Genomic DNA, 20,667 nt, shown 5'->3' on the forward strand with positions numbered 1-20,667 from the left:
AAACAGCTTGCAACATTCATTAAAACTATACAGCCATAATTTTGAAAGCACAAGAGCAAACCTTGGCTGCAACATCTGGTTAGCAAGGAGAGAGCGTAACCAAGGGCCCGAAATCGGGTTACATGCTAAGCCAAACCGTGGCTTATTTCAGTGTGTTATGGGAGTAAAAAGAAAAATATTGGTGAGGAGAAAAGTGCAAGTGAGCTCCTTTACAAGTGCCTTTGTGTTTCTGTGATCCTAGAAAGCTATAGTTCGGCTCACTGTGATGTGTGAACAAGGCTAGATAAAGCCTTATGCTTGGTAGGGGACAACATTACCCCAGAAGATGGTGGCAACTGAAGCAGCATTTTTCCACTTTAGCCTAATTCCAGGGACAGGTAAATATGGGGGGAAACATTCCTTTAAAAATGCCAGGATTGTGTAGGTTTCCAAATGTCACAATCAACACTTTGAATTTGGCCAGGAAACATGCAGAGCTCACCTAGAATTAGTGGCATGGCAGCTCTGTGATCAGCCCCAGACTAGGTGAGCTGCTACATTTTAAAGCAACAGAAGTCCTAAGGCAGATGCCTACATAGCGCAATACAGTAGTTTGAGCTGAAAGGTTACCAAAGCTTACAAGAAAATGGTTACGTCCTTGGATGAAGATCATGGTAATATTCGCAGGTCTCCAAACTATAATTCAAAGGAGGTCCTCAGTACGTGCTCTAAATAGGTCACCGGAGGTAGGATTGCAATGTACACGCCTGAACTGATGAAAGAACCACGGCTAATGGCTTATTTCAGTCTGTATACATTCATTGCCGATATTCTCATGTAGGACGTTTATGTATCATTTATATTGGCAGTAGAAATAGTCCATGATAGTAAGTCTATGATACTGTATCATACATTTTATGTACGGTAACTGTACATACAGAAACCATAATTTTTGTCACCTACAATGGTTAACGCTAGCGACAACTTCCCACCTGTACCTCAAACAAAGGCTGCTCTCCTACGTACACTTTTTGGGGAGTAATCCCCATCAAACACAGTGGTAAGAAATTCATATACTGACTATATTTGTTATACAAAGTACTATACGCAACAAGCATTCTGTTTATGTAGTGCTACAATTCCATTTTGGAAAATTTGGGATGAAGTACAAATCGACATGAAGGACCTGTGCTCTATTTCCATGCTGCAGCTAAGGTCTATCCTCTTTAAACATCAAGGTTAGTGTTTGATCACCATGTGTATCATGCAAGAGACACCAGAACAAAGATGCTCTTATGTTTAAACCCTTTATTTAAATTAACACTTTTCAGTTTATCGCACTCAATATGCAAGTGACCCTCAAACACATCTGCCCTGTAGCTTGGGAGTCTATGGGAATATCCTTGGGATTCTAACCGTTTCCTGCTGCTGCTGTGGCCCCATTTTTAGTGCTATACTAATATTCTAAAATGCTAACTGTAAGGATCAATGTGGACAGGTTTCTACTTACAAGAAAACATTTTTTCATAAAAGTAGCACCAAAATAAGATGGGTAACAGTCACAACAGCACCCTGTATGTCTTCACCCCAAGACAAAGAGGTGGTAATTAAAATGTGGGAAAGAGATTGGAAGAGTGCCCCTACAAAGCGACTCTGTTAGAAACTCTAAAAGAAACAAAATTTATGGGACTAAAAGAGTCATAAAGTTTACTTTTAGCCTAGAATCATTTGAAAAATATGCGATCCTACCATCAACTCTGTAATCTCTCAACCCCCAACACCCCGTCTTTAAAAATAACACCGAAATGAGTCTTAAAAACAATACTGGCTCACTGTAAAAGAATGCAATGGCCTGGAGCACCATCCCCCTTGTGTCCTCCTCGCTTCAGGAAGGTGGCAGTATTGCTTTGGGATTACTGGGTTAGAGAGCAAGCCCTCTTTTTTCCAGTGAATGGCACTGTACCATTACCATAATACACCAATGGATTCTGAGGAATGACTTATTCTCATGAAATGTGATTACAGTGATAGAGAAACCACAGCAAAGTACTGGACCCAAACTGTGTAGAACCCCAGCCAGCCAGAGTCTCTTCATTTGTACATACAACTCTGGAGTTTTCAACTAGCTGCCAATTTTATATTTTCTAAGCAAACACTGCAAATGACCACCCAGCTGCCTCAAACGTCTTCATAAAACCCTAGTTGATTAGCAACAGTACAATAAGTTTCTGATCTTCTCGTTATCTCTGGTGTACTAGAGATCAAAAACTGCCACCCTTCCCCAAGCTGAGTGGGTGACATTTTGGAATGGGTGAAACATACAGGAGAACGTGATTATGCAGTACATTCACTGGATGCACGCAGCAACAACTTGGATGACAAGAAAAAAGGAGTGCTATTTAAAATAATAATTGGTATAGCCAAACCCAATAAGAATAACGTATAAACACAAGCATGCACACAAGAACACACACTATACAATGCTGAATTTATCTAAAGTTGCTGTGACCCTAAGCTTGCAATAGGACTGATTTCTATGTGACTGTCTCCTGCCTTTATTCACCATTACTCACCTTTATTCACGTTGGATGTCCTCAAAGAAGACGCCCCTAATGGGGCTTCAACACACTCTGGAGATCTGGTACATGTTTTTTTGTTGCAAAGCTTTAGAAAATGGCAATCAGTTGTTTGGCTCTAGCTATATTTCTCTGGTGATGTCATTTTAAATACTTTGCATGTTCCATTTGTTTTTTGTACTTCAAAAAAAAAAAAAATCGATGCCTTTCTGCAAATTCATGTTTGTCCAATTAGTCACAGAACCCTAAGGCTGGCTGCCTGGATGCTGGAGTAAAACATCAAGGCTAGGATATACAGGACAGCATCTGACTTGTATGGATGGGAGGAGATCTACTGCTTGTCACAACAGCCCTTATGGATTTTTGGTCCAGTTCTCATTCAAATATGTGGAGAACTCAGAATTGTAGAGCGTTTGGGTTTGTTTGTTTTTTAGTAAGCTACACCACAGACATAAATTGTAAGTAGGGAAAGAGCAGAAAGAGAGGGAGCAGACAGAAAGGAAAACGCATTTCTTCATTTGCAGAGTAGCCTGTGTGAGAGCGAGCCCATGACAGCTTTACAACTCCCTGGTTATTTTGCTTGCATGCTGCTTAATAAGAAACAGCCTCCAGCTGAGGCTTGTAGTAGAGAAAAGTTTTAGGAGAAATTCTTGCCGAGTTAGCCCTACCTGATCTGAATTTGCTCCGAATCAGCATAGAATGCTCAGACCCCAGAAGTGTCATGGTGATGCCTTGTGATAATTCCCAGTGCCAGAAAGCCCCTCAACGCTCAGACCATTAACTGGCTCCAAGAAGAGAAGCTGATCACGACCAATGAATCACAATTCATCTAGCCCTCCCTTGGAGTCTAGGTGATTGCAGAAAGCAGCAGAAGTGTAACTCAGGAAAGGTTTGGTCCCATCCAGCACTGACCCTCCGCGAAAGCCTACTGTATGTCCTTGCACTGTGTTGGGCTAATTAACTTTTAGCTAGCAGACCCCTCCTTTCTATCCTACCCTCCCCTCCTTTCTCAGAGTTTACTATCAGCAACATCACCGGGTGTCCTGACTGATGTCATAGTCTAGCGGGGAGCAGACTATCCCTAAAGGGTCTTTAGGAAAGACAGAAGTTTGATATCTGATCCGCTATTACTACCAACAGGAACTTGGCCAATCAAGAGCTTCCCTCCCTCTGACTGCAGGGGTTCGGAGCAGCTCTGAAATATCAACAGACTCCTGCTTAACTCTTTCCAGCATACAGAGCCTGTTGCTACCAGGAATTCAAGAGGAAGGGCTCGGCTGCATGGTTCCTACAGTGGATTTTAATAGCTCACATCCCAAGGATGGGATTTCTTGACTTCAGCGGAGGTTTTTGGATGGCATAGTGGCTGTGTGTTAGGCTAGTTTTTGCTTTAAAGTGAATCTAGTGATACAGGCATCACCTATTAATAAACCCATTGATATGTCACACAAACACAAACTAATCATCAAAATCTCACAAAACTCAGACACCCTATGTGGACACAACTTTGCGGCACAACCTTAGCAGTACAAACAACAAGAACAGAGGTCCTTGTAAGCGCATAAAGTATGTAACTGACAAAGTTCTCACCATGCATTATATCCCAAGCACCGTCACCTATATTCTGCTGACAAATCTCCATCAAAGTTCCCAAGCTCAAATAACTGTCCTTTTAAAAAATACCTTCAAAACAATATTCCACATCACTCAGGGGCTGATTTAAAAACAGCACAAGCATCATTTTAGTTAATTATTCTTATTCATGCTTTTCAGTAAAGTCTATTCAGATATTTGAGCCCTTTTCAGGTGTAATTAATGCACATGGTGGGATGTGTATCATCACAATATTTGTAATGTCTAAAAATGGTCCTGATTATATAATGTTGTGCTCAGAGAACTCTCTCTCTGCATGGTTGGGAACCCTGGAAAAGCAGCCTTGTTGAACACACAGTGAAAGGTCTTTGCATTTGCAGTTTTTAAGAACAACAACAACAACAACAAAGTTAGTGTACACCCTGTCTTTCCACACTAAGATGCCCAAGGAAACTGTACAGATGAGAATATGTTCAGATCTTACACTGGATGCACACGGATTTGGGGTGGGGACTTTCACCACAGAGTTGCCCCTCTGATTCAATTTCATTTAACACACTATAAAACATTTGAAAAGGGCTCTGGCTGTGAGCCATCAAGTGTGGAATAATCAAGAGATTTATGAATAAATGACACATACACATGTATTGACTCTCAAAGGGTGGCAGTTTGGCTTAGCAGTTCATGTATCTCTAAGGTTTAAATATGGATTCACAGAACTCAGAAGAGACCACAAAGCCACATATTCCTTTGCAATGAGGCTTTTCTCTGTTCACACATTATAATTTAAGACTTCCTCCAGTAATGAATTGTCTGACTTGGATTTCCCCCTGGTGATGCCAATTAACATTTACCTTAAGTATCAGACTCTTCAGAACAAAAGTTCTTTTCTCAGTAGCTGCTTGATCTCATTAAAATGAGATTGAAGAAAGACAAAGTATCATATGTAAAGAAAAGAAGAAAATAAAAATATAGGATAGTGGATAACAGTATAGCAAGTGTCTTTTCGGATAGTCATTATTTTTTATTTAAAACTTACATTCTGCTTTAAAGGGGGGGGGATCCAAGGTAGTTCAGAAATAAACTTAAAACAAAGCTATCAATACAAAACTAGTTTAAAAGTACAATCAAAACCATTACAAAGCCATGTCTGGCCCCCCAAAAGTCCTCATAAGGAGTAACATCTTGATCAAGAGGGTAAAACCATACAGTGACTCTTTATTAGTATTAAGTGTTTAAAGACAAACAAACAAACAAACAAACAAACCCAGCATTTTGATTTGAGCTTTCCATGACTCAACAGACTGATCCCATTTTAAGCTAAAATTGTTGGGTCAAAACATATTTGGTTTATTTCACCAACTATTTCACCAACTATTGGCATAGTTAAAGTATTAATGTATTAGGACATTAACAAAAATACTTTAATGTTTGAATACAATAAATCTGTCTATGAAAGTAGCTGGACACCAGGCACTAGAATTCAACAAGAAACACTCTCTTTTATGTTTCATGTACTCAGAAAGACTTTCACCAGGCTTTATAAGGAGTTTGTTGTTGTTTTAACACATTTCTGTTTTAAAATTTTTTAAGCTGGTTTCTCTGACTCCCCATAATTTATTACCTCACAATATACATCTTGGGCTGAATTCTTGCAGAAGTGCTCAGAAGAAGAAGAAGAGGAAGAGTTTGGATTTGATATCCCACTTTATCACTACCCGAAGGAGTCTCAAAGCGGCTAACATTCTCCTTTCCCTTCCTCCCCCACAACAAACACTCTGTAAGGTGAGTGAGGCTGAAAAACTTCAGCTCTGTTTCTAACAGATAGTGGTATTCCATAATGTTTCAGAAGGCAGTGTATCGCAGGCCCTTTATGCAGAAGGACTTCTACACCAACCTTCCACAATGGATTCAAGCACAGTGCCAAGAAGCACACTTGCAGCAATGACACATGCAGTGGCTGGTATAGTAACCGCTTCTCCCAAATGAATTTTGTACAGTGGTACCTCAGGTTACAGACGCTTCAGGTTACTCCACTAACCGAGAAATAGTACCTCGGGTTAAGAACTTTGCTTCAGGATGAGAACAGAAATTGCACCGTGGTGGTGCGGCAGGCCCCATTAGCTAAAGTGGTACCTCAAGTTAAGAACAGTTTCTGGTTAAGAATGGATCTCCAGAATGAATTAAGTTCTTAACCCAAGGTACCACTGTATTCCTCTACGAAGATGCCCACAATTACTACAGGCAGTCAACTGAATAAGCTTGCTTCATTCATTCATGTAAGACTGAGCCAAAATGGCACCACTAATTTCAGTACTCCATCAACAAGTTTCTCATAATTCTTAAGCACCAATGGGTTCAAGGCTACCAATTCCCTGTCTTTGATTTTCAGAGGCAAGCATCTGAGCTTATGTAGCCAAAACAGCATTATCCACACACTAGTCATTTGTCAGCAGACTCAGAGAATTCCCAAAATCTGCAGTGGTATGAAGGAAGGAAGGAAGGAAGGAAGGAAGGAAGGAAGGAAGGAAGGAGAGAGAGAGAGAGAGAGAGAGAGAGAGAGAGAGAATTGAGCAGTGTGTTGGGAAACCTGGAGGGTGGTGGTGCAAAATAGCTGAATGAGGACTGAGCATGCAAAGTGGCCAATAATGCTTACTAACCATTATGGAGGGATGGAAAACCTTGTGTTGTGGAGCACAGCACAGCTGAAATACGTTCCATGCAACAACATTTTGTGAGATCAAACTCAGAGTCCTGCACTTTATGACTGATTGGAAATGGTCCTGTCTTAAGGCAGCAACAGTGTCCTTCTTATGCTACCTTAAGAAGTGTGGAAGGCAAACTGCAGCTATGTCTGCTATTCCTGTGCTGCTTTGCTAAAAGATTTAGGCCTGCACATGCGCAGTGGCCTCAGTATCAGGAGATGGGGCAGTGGAAAAGCCTGGCAATACTGGGAGAAGTTTCAAGTCTATGGGTGCTGCCCCTATGATCTTGATCCTCTAATGCTACTAGATCCTGTGTAATACCTATACGATGCAGCATCACTCTCACTGCTAAGGTAATGTCAGACCTGGCCCTCGGATGAAATAATTTGTATTTATCCCAACTCTTAAGAGTCTAAGAAAATTAGGAATTCCAGAACAAGATCACTCCCTCCATTGGTAGCCTATGGAATGTTTTGCAATTGACAGCACTACCAGAAAATGCTTTCTCCACTTTCCTAAAGTCACTGCTAAGCTGTCTGATGTTTTCATCATAATATTTACTTCTTAGTAAATAGGCCAGAAATCTTCACTTCTGATTCAGAACTGAAAGATTAGAGAATGAAAAGAGCAAGATGACATGGCTGTTTAAAAAGTCCATGCAAAATGTTTTCTGCCTAGCGTAAATATTTAATTGTAAAAAAGAGAGAAAATATGGCAATCTGTTGTGTTTATTGAGGGAGGGATGCAAAATGTGCACTGAGTGCAGGGTGGGGCCGGCTGGCTTTGCTACTATAGATTCCATCCCTCTTGAAGATCACTGTGTGTTCTCTCTAATCTCCAGGCCAATGTAACGCTGGTGGGCTCATCTGAAATGTCCTCATGAGAACTCCCTGGGACACACACTGATGATACAAGAGAAGCTAGCACACACTGATGATACAAGAGAAGCTAGCAGGCAGGCAGGAGGATAGTTCAAATGCCGGCCTGAGTGTGCCTCCTTTCTCTAGTGCCCTCTGTGTAGCAGTGGTTATACAACTCTTGCAATAATTACTTCCATGGTGGGCGTTGGTAGAGAAGGTCTGGGATTCCGCCTATGGTGCTAGATTTGGGGGCACCAGAACTGACACACTGAAGCATGCTGTCATCCTGACACTACTGCATTTTCCTACCCTGATCTTAAGCATACCTGCACTTCCTGAGCGTCACACAGCAGACAAAGGGGAGGTCTATAAGAACAGCACGAGTGTTATGTGTAGATCCGTCAGTAGTCTCAGTCAGGAGCACCCGCATATTCAGAAGCCACTATATAAATGACAGTCCTAGATTTCTGTAAACTGAGGCACACACCTCTTCTGTATGTTACTGTCAAGTATGAAAGTGTTAAACTGAGCAGAGCAGCAGAGAATTACTGTGGCAAATTTGCTTCCTTATCTCAATCATATTCAGAGCAATCCCGTAAAGGTCAGTTACCATTACCCCCATTTTACAGACAAGAAATACAGCCTGTGACACAATGCCTTGCCCACAAACATCCAGCAAGTCCACAGGTCAGGTAACATTTAAAATGAAGGATACCCAACATTTTATTGACTGGACAGCAGTGAGTCTAAACACACAACACAAACAATGATCTTCTGTTGCTTAAAAGCATTGTGCAATCAAGTAATGAAGTAATCTGTGAAACAGGCACAGCAACCCAAGAGAATGTAAGCTAACCATTTTCAAGGCAGCAAAATCTCATTAACGACTATGAAACGTATCTGGAAAAAAAAGAAGATGGGTTGATGAATTGATCAAATCTAATTCCTATATGGGGTGGTCATTTTGCTGCTGAAATGCTGAACTGGCAAAAATAGGTATGGGGATACATTCAGTCTATTAAAAAACAAACGACACACAACCTGGTGAATGTTATGACTCAGTTTACAAGCCAGCAAAGTGTGTAGTAGATAGAATGTTTGACTCGGATAAGGGAGACCTGGTTTCAAATCTTCACTGAGGTATGAAGCTTACTAGGCAATCAAGGGCCAGTCACTGTCTCTCAACCTAACCTACCAGACAGGGTTATTGTGAGGATAAAAATGATAACACAGTATGTGTCATGCTGAGCTCCTTGGAGAACCAGCAGGAGTAAAATATCCAGCTTCAGTTTGGTCCACAGTATTATGCATTGTGCAAGAGCAAAGCAACCTCCCAATCAAAATACAGTGGTACCTTGGGTTAAGTACTTAATTCGTTCCGGAGGTCCGTTCTTATCCTGAAACTGTTCTTAACCTGAAGCACCACTTTAGCTAATGGGGCCTCCTGCTGCTGCCGCACCGCCGGAGCACAATTTCTGTTCTCATCCTGAAGCAAAGTTCTTAACCTGAGGTGCTATTTCTGGGTTAGCAGAGTCTGTAACCTGAAGCGTATGTAACCCGAGGTGCAGCTGCTTCAGAACAGGTGTTATGTGTGTTCTTGCAGTCATTACCTGGCTGCTGCATTCTGTACCGTTGAGGCTTCTAAAGTGTTTTCAACAGCAGTCCTACATAGGATGCACAGCAATAGTTTGATGTGGAGGTTACCAAAACGTGGAGCAAAGAGGCCAAGTCATCTCTATGCAAAAGGGTCCACAGCTGGTTAAACCTCCTCATATGTACTGTACTTTATATGTGGTAGAAGCATGGGAAGGGTGCTGGGGGAGCAATACGCCTAACAGAAAGAGAGAGGTGGTTGCTACAGAGATGGTCAGCCAAAACAAGCCACAGTGAGCAGCTAGATGGTTCTGCATGTGGATACGCAACTGAAAGGCAGGCCCAGAGTAAATGAAACCTAAATGTGGGGCATGTCTACACCACAGACTTAAACTGGTTTATAGTCATTCCTTTCCCCCAGGGAACCCTGGGAAGTGTAGCTATGAATCATTATCTTAAGAAAATTCTCAGAACAACTATAAGAACTAAGCTTTATTTTGGGGGTGGAGGTAGCTACCCTAATAGTGAAACAGTTGTAAAACTTATATATGTTTATGGTGAGCTCACAAGTCCCTCTCATATCCCATGTCTGCCTTCTGGAAGTAATGCTTGAGTGGTATTCAGTGTTTCAGTTTGTGTTTATACCAGACCCAAACACTAAACTGTCTTCTTTTATTAACTTGTAATATAGTTTCAGCCAATTTTGAAGGATAAATGACAGGCATTACCAGAATGACCCAAAGGACGACCCATGCCATTGTATATTAGGGAAATGGACAAAGGTCTTGATATACGTTGGTTGGCTAAATGGAAGGAGGCACTATATTTTCTTGGAAAGCCTTCTGGTCTTTATTAAAATGAGACCACGGTCAATCTCACAAAGCTCATGGACCAGGCTCTAGGCCAAGGAAAAGTTCCTTCTGCAAATATTTATTTTATCATATCAATGACAAACTCCTTGGTATAAACATTTTTATTTAATCATAATTTACCAATTATTTTAAATCAATTGTTTGCTTGGTTTCTAAACACTAATCAAGAGGACCACATTAAAATTTGCTCAGGCAGATAAGATGCATTATCTCACTGCGGCTTTGTGGTCATAATAGTCTGGCAAGTTTCCTGAAGAAGGGGGCATAGATTAAGGATCTCACACCCTCTGGGATTCAATGCCCAAATCTAGCCGGCAAATGATTTCTCTCACTGCTAGCCAAAGTGGGAGATACATGTTTTCGTGGGTACTGAGACGGTAATCAACAGGAGCTTTCTGGGGATATATACAGTATCGTGACCTTTTATTGTCCAGTTTTCTTGATACAATTTTGTCCCACATCATAATTTTCTCTTCTTCCCTAGAACAAACACTAAAGCTGACTTTTCCACTACTATGTTTCTGTTTGGACAGAAGAAGCTTTTTCAAGGATATTTAGGTCAAAATGCTGCTCTGATTACCAACCCTTGAGCCCTTAAAACCAAGGCTAACAAACATAATGGCCTCCTGATGTTGGTCAACCACAATTTCTATCAGCCTCAGCCAGCATGACCAATGGCAGGGATGGTGGGAGTTGCAATCCAACAACACCATGATGGCTGCCCTTGCCCTAAACAGTTTGTCATAAATATACAGAGTAGAACTGTTACCTAATTGAATAACATTTAATCATAGAATTTTCAGATGATAAATTAAATTCATTCATATTTAATCCATAAATGTGCACGTGGGCAAAAATAACAGTTCTGAGGCAAGAAGCATACTTTCGTTGTTTTATGATGATGGACACATGTGCTGTGGTGGCTATTTGCTTAAAAGGGGTATTCTGCCTGCATGAGACAGACAAAGCCATACTTTTTAAAGAGGATGCTTGCCATCTCAAACTTGTTTTCTTTATCTGTCAGAACCCTGAGTTACCAAGTTAGTCTACCTAGCAGGATTCTCCTGCTGTTTTGAAAAAGCTCCTCTGCTTCACTTTAATGAAAGTGTTGTTGTTGTTGTTGTTGTTGTTGTTTTAGTGTTTTGCTTCTCTTATAATAGCTTTAAATCTTGGGACATTCAACACTCCTTCCAATCTGTCCACTAGACAGGGTATATTTATTCTTATAGCTGGAGGAATCCTGTGCTTCTGTTACAATGCTGAAATGCATTTGATGACTGTGCAAAATAAAACAAAACCTCTAAGAGGAGACCCCCTTCTGTTTTTTTCACACAGGAGCAAACTACAGTGGGCAGGGGAAAGAGTCCTCAATTTGCCCATCAAAATTCAAGCACCACTCAAAATTAATATCGGAAGGCTCGGTTAAGGCAAATTCTGCATGCAAGAGCAACGGATGATGGAAGCAGAATTATCAGGCAAATTGACACACTGATTGCAAAGCTAATCTGTATGCATCTTTCCCATGCTCCCCATGGACAAATGCTGAAGTCACTACTTCCCTGGGATATCACGGATCTCCATAAAAGTCAAGTTGAAAACATGGTTTATAACCTTGCAGCTTTGCTTGCTCAAAAAGCATCTCAGCCTCCTGTTCCTCTCAGAATCTTTGCTCCTCACTTCAATGGAGATTGCCCAATAAATTAGGTCTCTGGGGGAATTCTTTTCCCACACCCATATCTGCTTCTCATCTACTGCACAGATTTTTGATGTTTATTGTTTAAAAGATAAGGCTTCAAGGCTCTCGTTTTCCCAGCAGAGTACATGGTGGCTGCTTGTCCAGCGTCCCTCCCACACTTTCTCTATCCCAATTTACAGAGCAAAGTTGGTGAACCGCTTGCTCTTTCAGCAGTAAAATGGGATCAAGTATCTAGCATTCCCATCAAAATTAGAAAGGTTACCAGCATTGATCTTTGCACCAAACACCCTTCCTACTGCCAAGAGATTCCGGGCACCATTTCTAGCGATAGCAAGAAACTACGGCTACTGTCAACACCAGAAACCTGAGATAACCCAGGGGAAGTCATTCACCACATTCTTGGCCCTTCAGGTTTGAAATCAACGGGAGCTTTACTTGGGTTTATCTTTCTGTCCTGACTCTGCATTTAGAGAAGGAAAAATTATTCCAGGCTAAGCTTCTACAGACACTTTCAACTTTGTTCTTTCTTCGTTAGGAGCTCTTACCTCTATGCACACAAAATGTAACCATGTGGAGGCAGGTATGAAGGCAAACAGGAAGTCAAAATCCCATACTTCTGCTAAGTTTCAACTGTTGAAAATGCTAATGTTCAATGGCTCAAATGCAACATTCTCCAAAAGATTCAGCTTCCACAGTTGGCAAATTCTCCAGAGCAGATTAGGGAGTGTGCAAGGACTACATGTGGAGCAGAAACTGCCAAAATGCAAGCGTTCCATCAACATGAGGGACAACTGGATACGACCCATTGAATGTGGGGAAGGTTGGGCAGCATGAGCATCCATGTCTTCTTTTTTCCTGACCTCAACACATTCAGCTTAACATGGGCATAGATTCTACATTTGTAACCATGGTATGCATGTATGTAACAAGATATGTATGTTACAATTTATGTAACAATGGTATGTTTGTATGTATGTATTCCTACCCAGGAAAACAAAGTTCCCAGTTACCCAGATAATCCAATAGGTGTTATATATTTATGACATTTATATCCCACCTTTCCTCCAAAGAGGTGAAGGTGGCATTAATGAGGCTGTTTTGTTTTAAATCTAATTTTTAAAAGGTAAGGCTTCTAATCACGTATTCTTGTATGAGACTTTTATACTGTGTAATATTCCCTGCACATATCGTTTTTCCCTAGTTTTCTTAGGAGTGCATTCCCATGCCTTGAATATGCTCATGGCCTGGATCCAAAGAAGTGTAGGGTGATTGGGATTTGTGTTTGTTCAACTGCAGCTCACCACATTGTGTGGCAAATTGCTTCTGAAACTGAAGGGAGTTTCAAAACCAGCTTGTGGGACAGCAGGAAGGGTCAAAGAAATAGAGGTGAACATACCTAGGCAGCAGGCAGATATAACTCCTTGGATCACACCTATGTGCCTAGTTGTACATAGCAAGGAATTTCCACCACCCCCATACAAATTTAATAGAGACCTGCGGGTATAGGGCGGTATATAAATTCAATAAATAAAGAAACAAATCAATCCATCCATCTTCCCTCCCCATCACCATCTGGCTGGCCATTGCTAGAAACACAATACTAGAGAAGACAGCCCTTGGACTAATCCAGCAAGGGAGTTAATTGTATTACATAAAGGAACTATTCAATTTGTACTACCTGCTAAGCTCCTTTGCCAACAAGTGAATTCCAGAACTTTGATGACATCATGAAAACTTAGATGACATCACACTTTCAAGCTTTCATACAGCAAACCACTAGCAAGAGGATAATTCTTAACAAGGCCTCTTGGGGGGACTTTCACAGCGAGAGAAGCCAATACAGTAAACAAGAGGAGTGCTTGTGGAACTGAGAAATTTTGTGCAACTTAAGTGACCATACATTTTACTTATATGATGTCTATTCAAAGAATTAGCCTTTGGAATCAACCTGTGTTTCAATAATCTGTTGTACCATATCTGAACAGCTAAATAATTTTAGTTAGCTCCAACAGAAAATTTGACAGTGAATACTAATGATTTTCAAAGTTGTAGAATGTGCTGAATAGGTGATTCCTGAAAGGCAACTTTTTTGTTTTGTTCCACAACTGAGGAAGTAGATAACAGAAAATAAAATATTAAATAAAAACAAAAACAAAGAACATTTTGGGTGGAGTGAGTTTTGAGAGGGAGGAGAGAGAGAGGACTGGAGAAACTATTGGATGGCTTTCCATGCAGTGCATGTAATTTCATTATCCTAAACTATAGAGTTATTTGAAAGCTTCCTGCAAGTCTCTTAACAAAACTATATCCTATTGTAGACTTTGTTTCTTTGAAAACAACAACCGTGAAGTGTCTCTCCCCCCCACCCCGCATGAAGACATACAGAGGTAGAAAAGAGAGGAAATGTTTAGTTTTTGGAAGTGGTCCATTGGGCACAATTCTGTCGGTGAATTGTCAAGAACCTGGCTTAGAGCTGAAGCCAGAATAGAAAGCCAAACAAGACTACAGAAGATTAGGTTCACAGGAGGGGCAGTAGCCAGAGGCTGGCATAGAAAGCAGCATGGAAAATGCTATGCCAGTGCATGCGCGCGCACGCACACACACACACATTGAAAACTATCCCCCACCCCAACAGCAAAGAAGGCTGTGTACATACTATTGTTTATTCTGCATCCAGTGCATTTCTTTGATCTGAATTGGGGAAAAGAACAACCCAGAAGCATTTTAAGCCAGTAATGTATACAGAGTCTTAGAGAAACATTGATGGCTACTGCTTTTTCCTTGCCCAGAAGTGTGTCAAGCCATGGAGCATCAAAGCAATTGTGGTACAATGGAGGAAAATAGGGGGGAGGCAGGGGCAAGCCCTTTTGTTTTTTAAATCAGGGTAAATAGCAGCTTGGGGTAGATTTTTGACAGGACAATAGCATGATGAGAGAAAGGGGTTTCTAAAACCATCCCCTGTTGCTGTTCCAATCTGGGGCAGACTTCCACTCCTTTGCTTTCTGTTGTAAAAGTTTAAAAAACCCCAGATCCATTTACACATTAGCCACCAAGTCAATGTACTTGTGTGAGATATCAGCATGTGTGCACTGGTGGGAGGCATGAATACTTAAATAATGGTTGGTGATAGTGCATATCCTTCTTCATTTGCAGTATTTACATGCCACTTTTCAGGGCATATACATAAAAATAAATAAACAAATACTAAACTAACATCATCATCAGCAAAAGCTGTATATAGTCACAGTACTCTTAATAAAAAGAAGATTAAGATTAAAAAGTTTCAAAGTCTCTTTAAAAACTAATAAAAATGAAGGAGTAAAACACCTAATTAAAATGCAGTCATATGTGAACTCTTTGAGAGGATGTCCTACAGACAGGGAACCACCACCAAAAAGGTCCTGTCACTAGTGTCTGCCAATATGATGAGCACTGATGGCAGACTCTCAAGCAGGACTCTGGAGCTGATCTTAAAGACTAGGCAAGTTCATATGGCTACAGGCAATCCTTCAAATAGTCTGGTCACTAACTATTTATAGCTTTAGATGTCAATACCAACACCTTAAATTGGACCTGGAGATGAAATCGTAGCCATCACAACTGGCATACTACAGAGGTTGTGTATTACAAGTGCTTAGCCCCAACAAGAATCCAAGCAGCTGCATTCTGAACAAGCTGACATTTTCCATGCACACAGAGTATATTATCCAGTCTAGATGTTACCAGGACATGTGCAACCGTGGAAGATCTGCTCTCTTTAAATCAAGGTAGAGTCCCACCATGGAAACTAGGTGAAGACAGTGCTGACCACTGGCTGATGTCAAGAGCAATCAGTACTTTAATGCTGGTTCTCAATGTGTTTTATTGAATTTCAACTATTGTTTTTAACTAGTTTCCTTTAACTACTTTGTTTTTAAAATGCAAGTTGCCTTGAATCCCAGCTTGGAAGAAAGATGGGATATAAATACAATACAATACAATACAATACAATACAATACAATACAATACAATACAATACAATACTAATATAATATAATATAATATAATATAATATAATATAATATAATATAATATATTATTAATATAATATATTATTAATATAATATAATATAATAATAATATAATATTAATATAAATGTGATTAGAGACAATTAATCTTTCAGCTACTCTCACACACAGTGGCGGTGTCTGCAAATGTCATGAAGGCAGAAGAGTGCCTTATTTTCTCAATCCCTGAAATGGCTAAATTTTTCTGGATCACTAAAAGGGATGATGATCCTATCCATGTTCATTCACAATTAAGTCCTGTTTTATCCATAAGTGTGTTTAGTATTTCAACCTTAAATACACTTAATTAATTCCCTCTCCACAGGGAACCCTGGAAACTGTAGTTCTGTAAGAACTCTAGCAAAGATTTCTCAGCATGCTCCTCAAACTACAATTCCCAGGTGGCCTTGACATTTAAACTGGTCTAATACTACTACATTTTTAGTTCAGATAGGCCCCAGGAGCATACAAAGGAAGTAGAGAAGCAGTGATCATGTGGGGGAGGAATAATCTTTTTCACCCTCTTCCTGTCCGTTTTTTAAAGAGGCAATCAGGGTTGTTGTTGTTGTTGTCTGTTTTTGTTATACCTCATTAATCTATGTACTTAGGGCAAAATAAACATAATTGGGGATGTACCCCAGGTCAATGTAAGAACCATGGAAAGCTTCTGCCAGTCAGAGTCATCAGCACTGACTGAAAAAAACGCAGCTTCAGATTCCATTGTACAAATTTGTTAAATGCAGAGGTTCTTTTTATACAGGAGGGAAATGTCATGTATGAAGCAATCATTAGAAAAACAAGCTATACAAAAGAGTGTCTCTAGTCCAAAAGCCTGAGTTATGGCCTTTGAGTTACATAACTGAAAGTTATTCTTTCACTGCACTCTGTAAATTACTCAGTAGTGTCACTTAATTACATTTAATTATGAGAATTACATTTTAGCACCTGTTTTGCAACTAAATGAGAAACAAATGTCGGGTATTAAATGCAAGACAGCCTTACAGAAGCCCAGAGACCAGGCTTGTTATAAGGATGTATTTTTAAAGATCCCTTCTGGAATGTTTTTTTGAACTTTTTGAAATGGCAAAAGAGTTTTTTTAAACATTGCAAGTCTCTCGGGAAACTCAAGTCTAAACTTAGTAAAAGGATTTTAATTTTAAACCATTCCTTAAAATAGCTGACGTAAAATTTGGTGGGAATTCTTTTAAAAGCCTAGATCGGCTGAACTGGAAGTGACATTTGGAAACTTAAAAAAGAAAAGAAAGATACATGACACTTGTTTCATTGTTGGTTTAGCATGAACTCATTAAGGACTGAATGACATCCCCCATCCACCCACTGGTCCAACACTCATTCCAGTCCCTCACCCACCCCATTCATAGCTTTCCCAAAAAGACAGGATAACAGAAGTGTGTGTCTATTTAAGATGCTTCAAAAGGCTACTTCCTGTAGTGATAGGAACAGTTTTGAGAGACAAGGGCCAAGCTACACATAACACTGAATTGCCTAAATCTTTTTCTTTCCCTCCCTTCCTCCTTCCCTCCCTCCCTCCCTCCCTCCCTTCCTTCCTTCCATAATGTAGTTGTGAAGGTGCAGTCCACCTTGAAAGAGAACATGGGCAGCAATCCACAGCAGGGCAGGGGACAAGTTTTTCCTATACTGAGAAAGCCCGCTTACTGTTTCTGTGGAGGTGGCTGTTGTGGCCCATTGCAGCTGCAGGCAAATCTGGGTGGTGGTGGAGCTGCCTGTTCCTGTGTGGCCAACATACAAGGAAATTCCTCTGGTGGCTATTGACGGGCTTGTCCGCAATGTTGAATTCAAGTCGACCTACTGCGGGCGAGCTGGAAGGGACAGGACTCACATGGCGAACCTGAGTGGAGCCTACCCTGAGTGACTTTAATTGGGTCTGCCTCTGTTTAATTTATGTGCAGTCTGTCTGAATGTTCAGATGGGAACTAACTGGCCATAGAACTCCCCAAAATGGCATCCTGAAGAAAATGGCCGGTTCGCTACCTGTGCTCTTAAGCGGGCCGGCCCTGCGCTCCACAGTGTGGTCGGCCCAGAACACCACCCACCCAGCCCACCCTCTAATCTTGCTTTTACATTTGCAGTCTAACTTTTCCTTTCCAGGTCTGTGGGGATTGCTATGGTTTTATAATGGCTGCTGTTTTCTGAGCCGGGAAGGAATTATCCCTGCATACCAGGTTTTGCCTTCCCCATAGCATTAGTCACAACTTTGGCGGTTTAGGCCTTGGGCAGAATCCTTTAGTCTTACATCTGATGAAGGGGTGACTCATCCGCTTCTTGCAGCGGTGATAACAGGGTATCCTATCAGTCCTGAAGGAAGTCTCTATCCATAAAGTCATGTGCGTGTGGTGGAGGGCCACAGAGCTTCCCTCAGCGCCTGGGGAGGGGACAATCTGTGTAAACCTGTGTTTTGTGATGGCCCCATTTCCCCTCCATCTGACTCTGTCATGCCTCAGACCCCCAACAGGGGGCTGAGAGGGATACATGCCCAATGCCTATGCCAAGGTTTGCCTACTCCTGAAGTCGATAAAGTTGTGGCCATTTTTAATCCCAAAATGTTGTTGTGTCCCTTCATTTCACCCCTAGTAGCTTGGCTCCCGGGGACGTGGGTACTGCATCTGGGTCTGTCAATAGACAGACTGGTTGTTTTAGGGTACACACCCAGTGCCTACACCAAAACTACTGAAATCTGCAATCAATAAAGTTGTGGCCATTTCAGTCCCAATATATCGTCTTGTCTTTATTGCATCTCTCATATCCAACCCACAACCGTCTTAAGCTCACTGTACCTGGGCTCACAACAAGCACCTTGTGCATGTGTGCCATTCTCAATGGGAAATGGGAAACCCTTGCCATCTTTTTTTGTAAAAAAGCTTGGAGATCTTCACCAGCATCTCTGGTCTACATGCACAACAAATCCTTCCAAACTTTTGCACATTTCCTAAACCAGCTTTTCCTCTTGGCTGTCTGTGGGAGCACAGTATCTCCTTAGGAAATGTAATGATGCATGAAAACTACCCTTCAGCTACACGCCAATACTTTGTGGGGTAACCCTTAAAGAGTAATCGTAGCTACATATTCTGCTCCTTTTAGCTGGAACGGCACTTACCAAAGCACACTGAAGAGGATGAGGGATTTATAGAAACTGAATGGAGAACAATGCTGTAGAGTCACAGAAGGAAAAGCATCTTGAACAGAAGAAAAATCAAAGCGTTGCTCCTCAAACATTTAGAGCATTTCAGGAGCACAAAGAAGATTCCGATTAGGCCTGGGTCACATTTTGCTAGGTGCTGGAATGGGAGGATTCTACAGCTCAGTTTTTGGCAGAATGTGATGAGAACTAGCTTTAATTTGAAATGGCCTAGTAAGTAATTCGGGGAACAGGACAAAACCACTGGTGAGCAATTAACAGTGCTAATGGCCTGACACCAAATAGCGTAGGCAGGAAAGGTTTATCAACACAGGAACAAGATAGAAAAGGTGTCCTGCAACCAAAAATTGAGCATATGAGAGAAGAATGGGGAACAATGGGTCAAGAAGGAGAAGCAGAGGCTATTCTGTGCTGAGGAAACGGAAAGGGAAATATAGGACGGCTTAAGTTGGAATGTGAACCAGCAGGTGAAGAAGAACCTGCCCAGCATATGAGAGGAAATGATTTTGTAGACTGCAAGGTGGAGGTCTGGCATGGACTCAGACTTGGGGGAGGGGAGAGCTGCTGGGGGGATTTCCCTATTTAGTTCCCAGCTCAATCCCCCACCCCTCGTCCTCATCCCAGTAGCTTGTTTAGTCAATGCTGTTTGTCACTCCATATGATAAGGCCACCTTCCCACACCTCAAATTCCCCTCCCCCCCTTCACCAGAGCTGGGAGATAAGCGAGGGAGGCCTCATTTCATTTGCCATAAAGCTGGAAGGGTTTAAGGAGAGGCCTGTTTAGGAAGCTGCCACTGATAGCTCTGTGACAGGTGTCAGCTTCACATGGAGCTGCCAGCAGATGCTAACATGAAGATTAGCTCCTGCCAAGAGGCACATAGGCAGTATGAGTGTGTATGTGTGATGTACATACACACACTGACCAGGAAACATTCTGAGAAACCCCCTGACACTGCTGATCCCATCATCTCTTGTTATCCTGGTCCTTCCCTTCTTTTATTTGCAGTTTCCCCTAATGTCAATTTTTAGATTTTAAGCTTCTTGGGACAGAGATCTACATCTTAATGTTAACTTTTGCTTTGCTTTGGTTTGGAAAATGCCACTTGTGACATTGCACATTGCATGGGAAAATGTGCAGGTGAATGAATGCCTCATGTTGTTGATGACATTATTAGGTCCAGGATGTGTGGGCGATCTGGCTGCGATATCTGTCACCCCATTGATCTCCAGGGTTGATTCGGCTGATCTGGCTGGCTAGGAGGGTGTCCCTTTCCTCCTTCACCTCTCCATGTGCATCCCTCCCAAAGCTGTGCACTTGGAGGAAGAGGAAGACCATCCCAGATAGGAGGAGTGTACCGTTCTTTGCTCAAGGGTATATGATAGCTGAGCTCCCTTGCTAGAACCTCCAGACATTATTAGGTCCAGTAACAGTGCAGCCAGAATACACATGGGGATAGAGTTGCTATCTGGGCCCACCACATGGGTTGCTTCCTGCATCCATATTTCTGTGATGTGGCCTGTTGTTGCTGGTGAGTAGCTGTTTCAGGTTAGAAGGAGCTATCTATAAG

The 20,667-nt window shown here is 41.5% G+C and overlaps 1 protein-coding gene across 8 annotated transcripts in view; it reads right to left on the bottom strand.

The window, feature by feature from the left end:
• Nucleotides 1-20,667, bottom strand: part of MYOCD (myocardin) — a 230,458-nt gene that overhangs the window by 38,497 nt on the left and 171,294 nt on the right. Inside the window, exon 1 of one of the 8 annotated variants that reach the window (XM_081848663.1) lies at nt 3,224-3,578. The exons of 5 other annotated variants lie outside the window; for them this stretch is intronic. In XM_081848663.1, coding sequence (XP_081704789.1) covers nt 3,224-3,278 — 55 coding nt within the window. In that variant the 5' untranslated portion in view covers nt 3,279-3,578. Of the gene's footprint in view, nt 1-2,552; nt 3,579-20,667 lie in introns of those variants that run through there. 2 more of the 8 variants (XM_081848666.1, XM_081848667.1) reach the window with 2 other exon arrangements.

Source organism: Podarcis erhardii (genome assembly GCF_964252035.2).
Source record: "Podarcis erhardii genome assembly, chromosome: 2".
Lineage (NCBI taxonomy): Eukaryota > Metazoa > Chordata > Lepidosauria > Squamata > Lacertidae > Podarcis > Podarcis erhardii.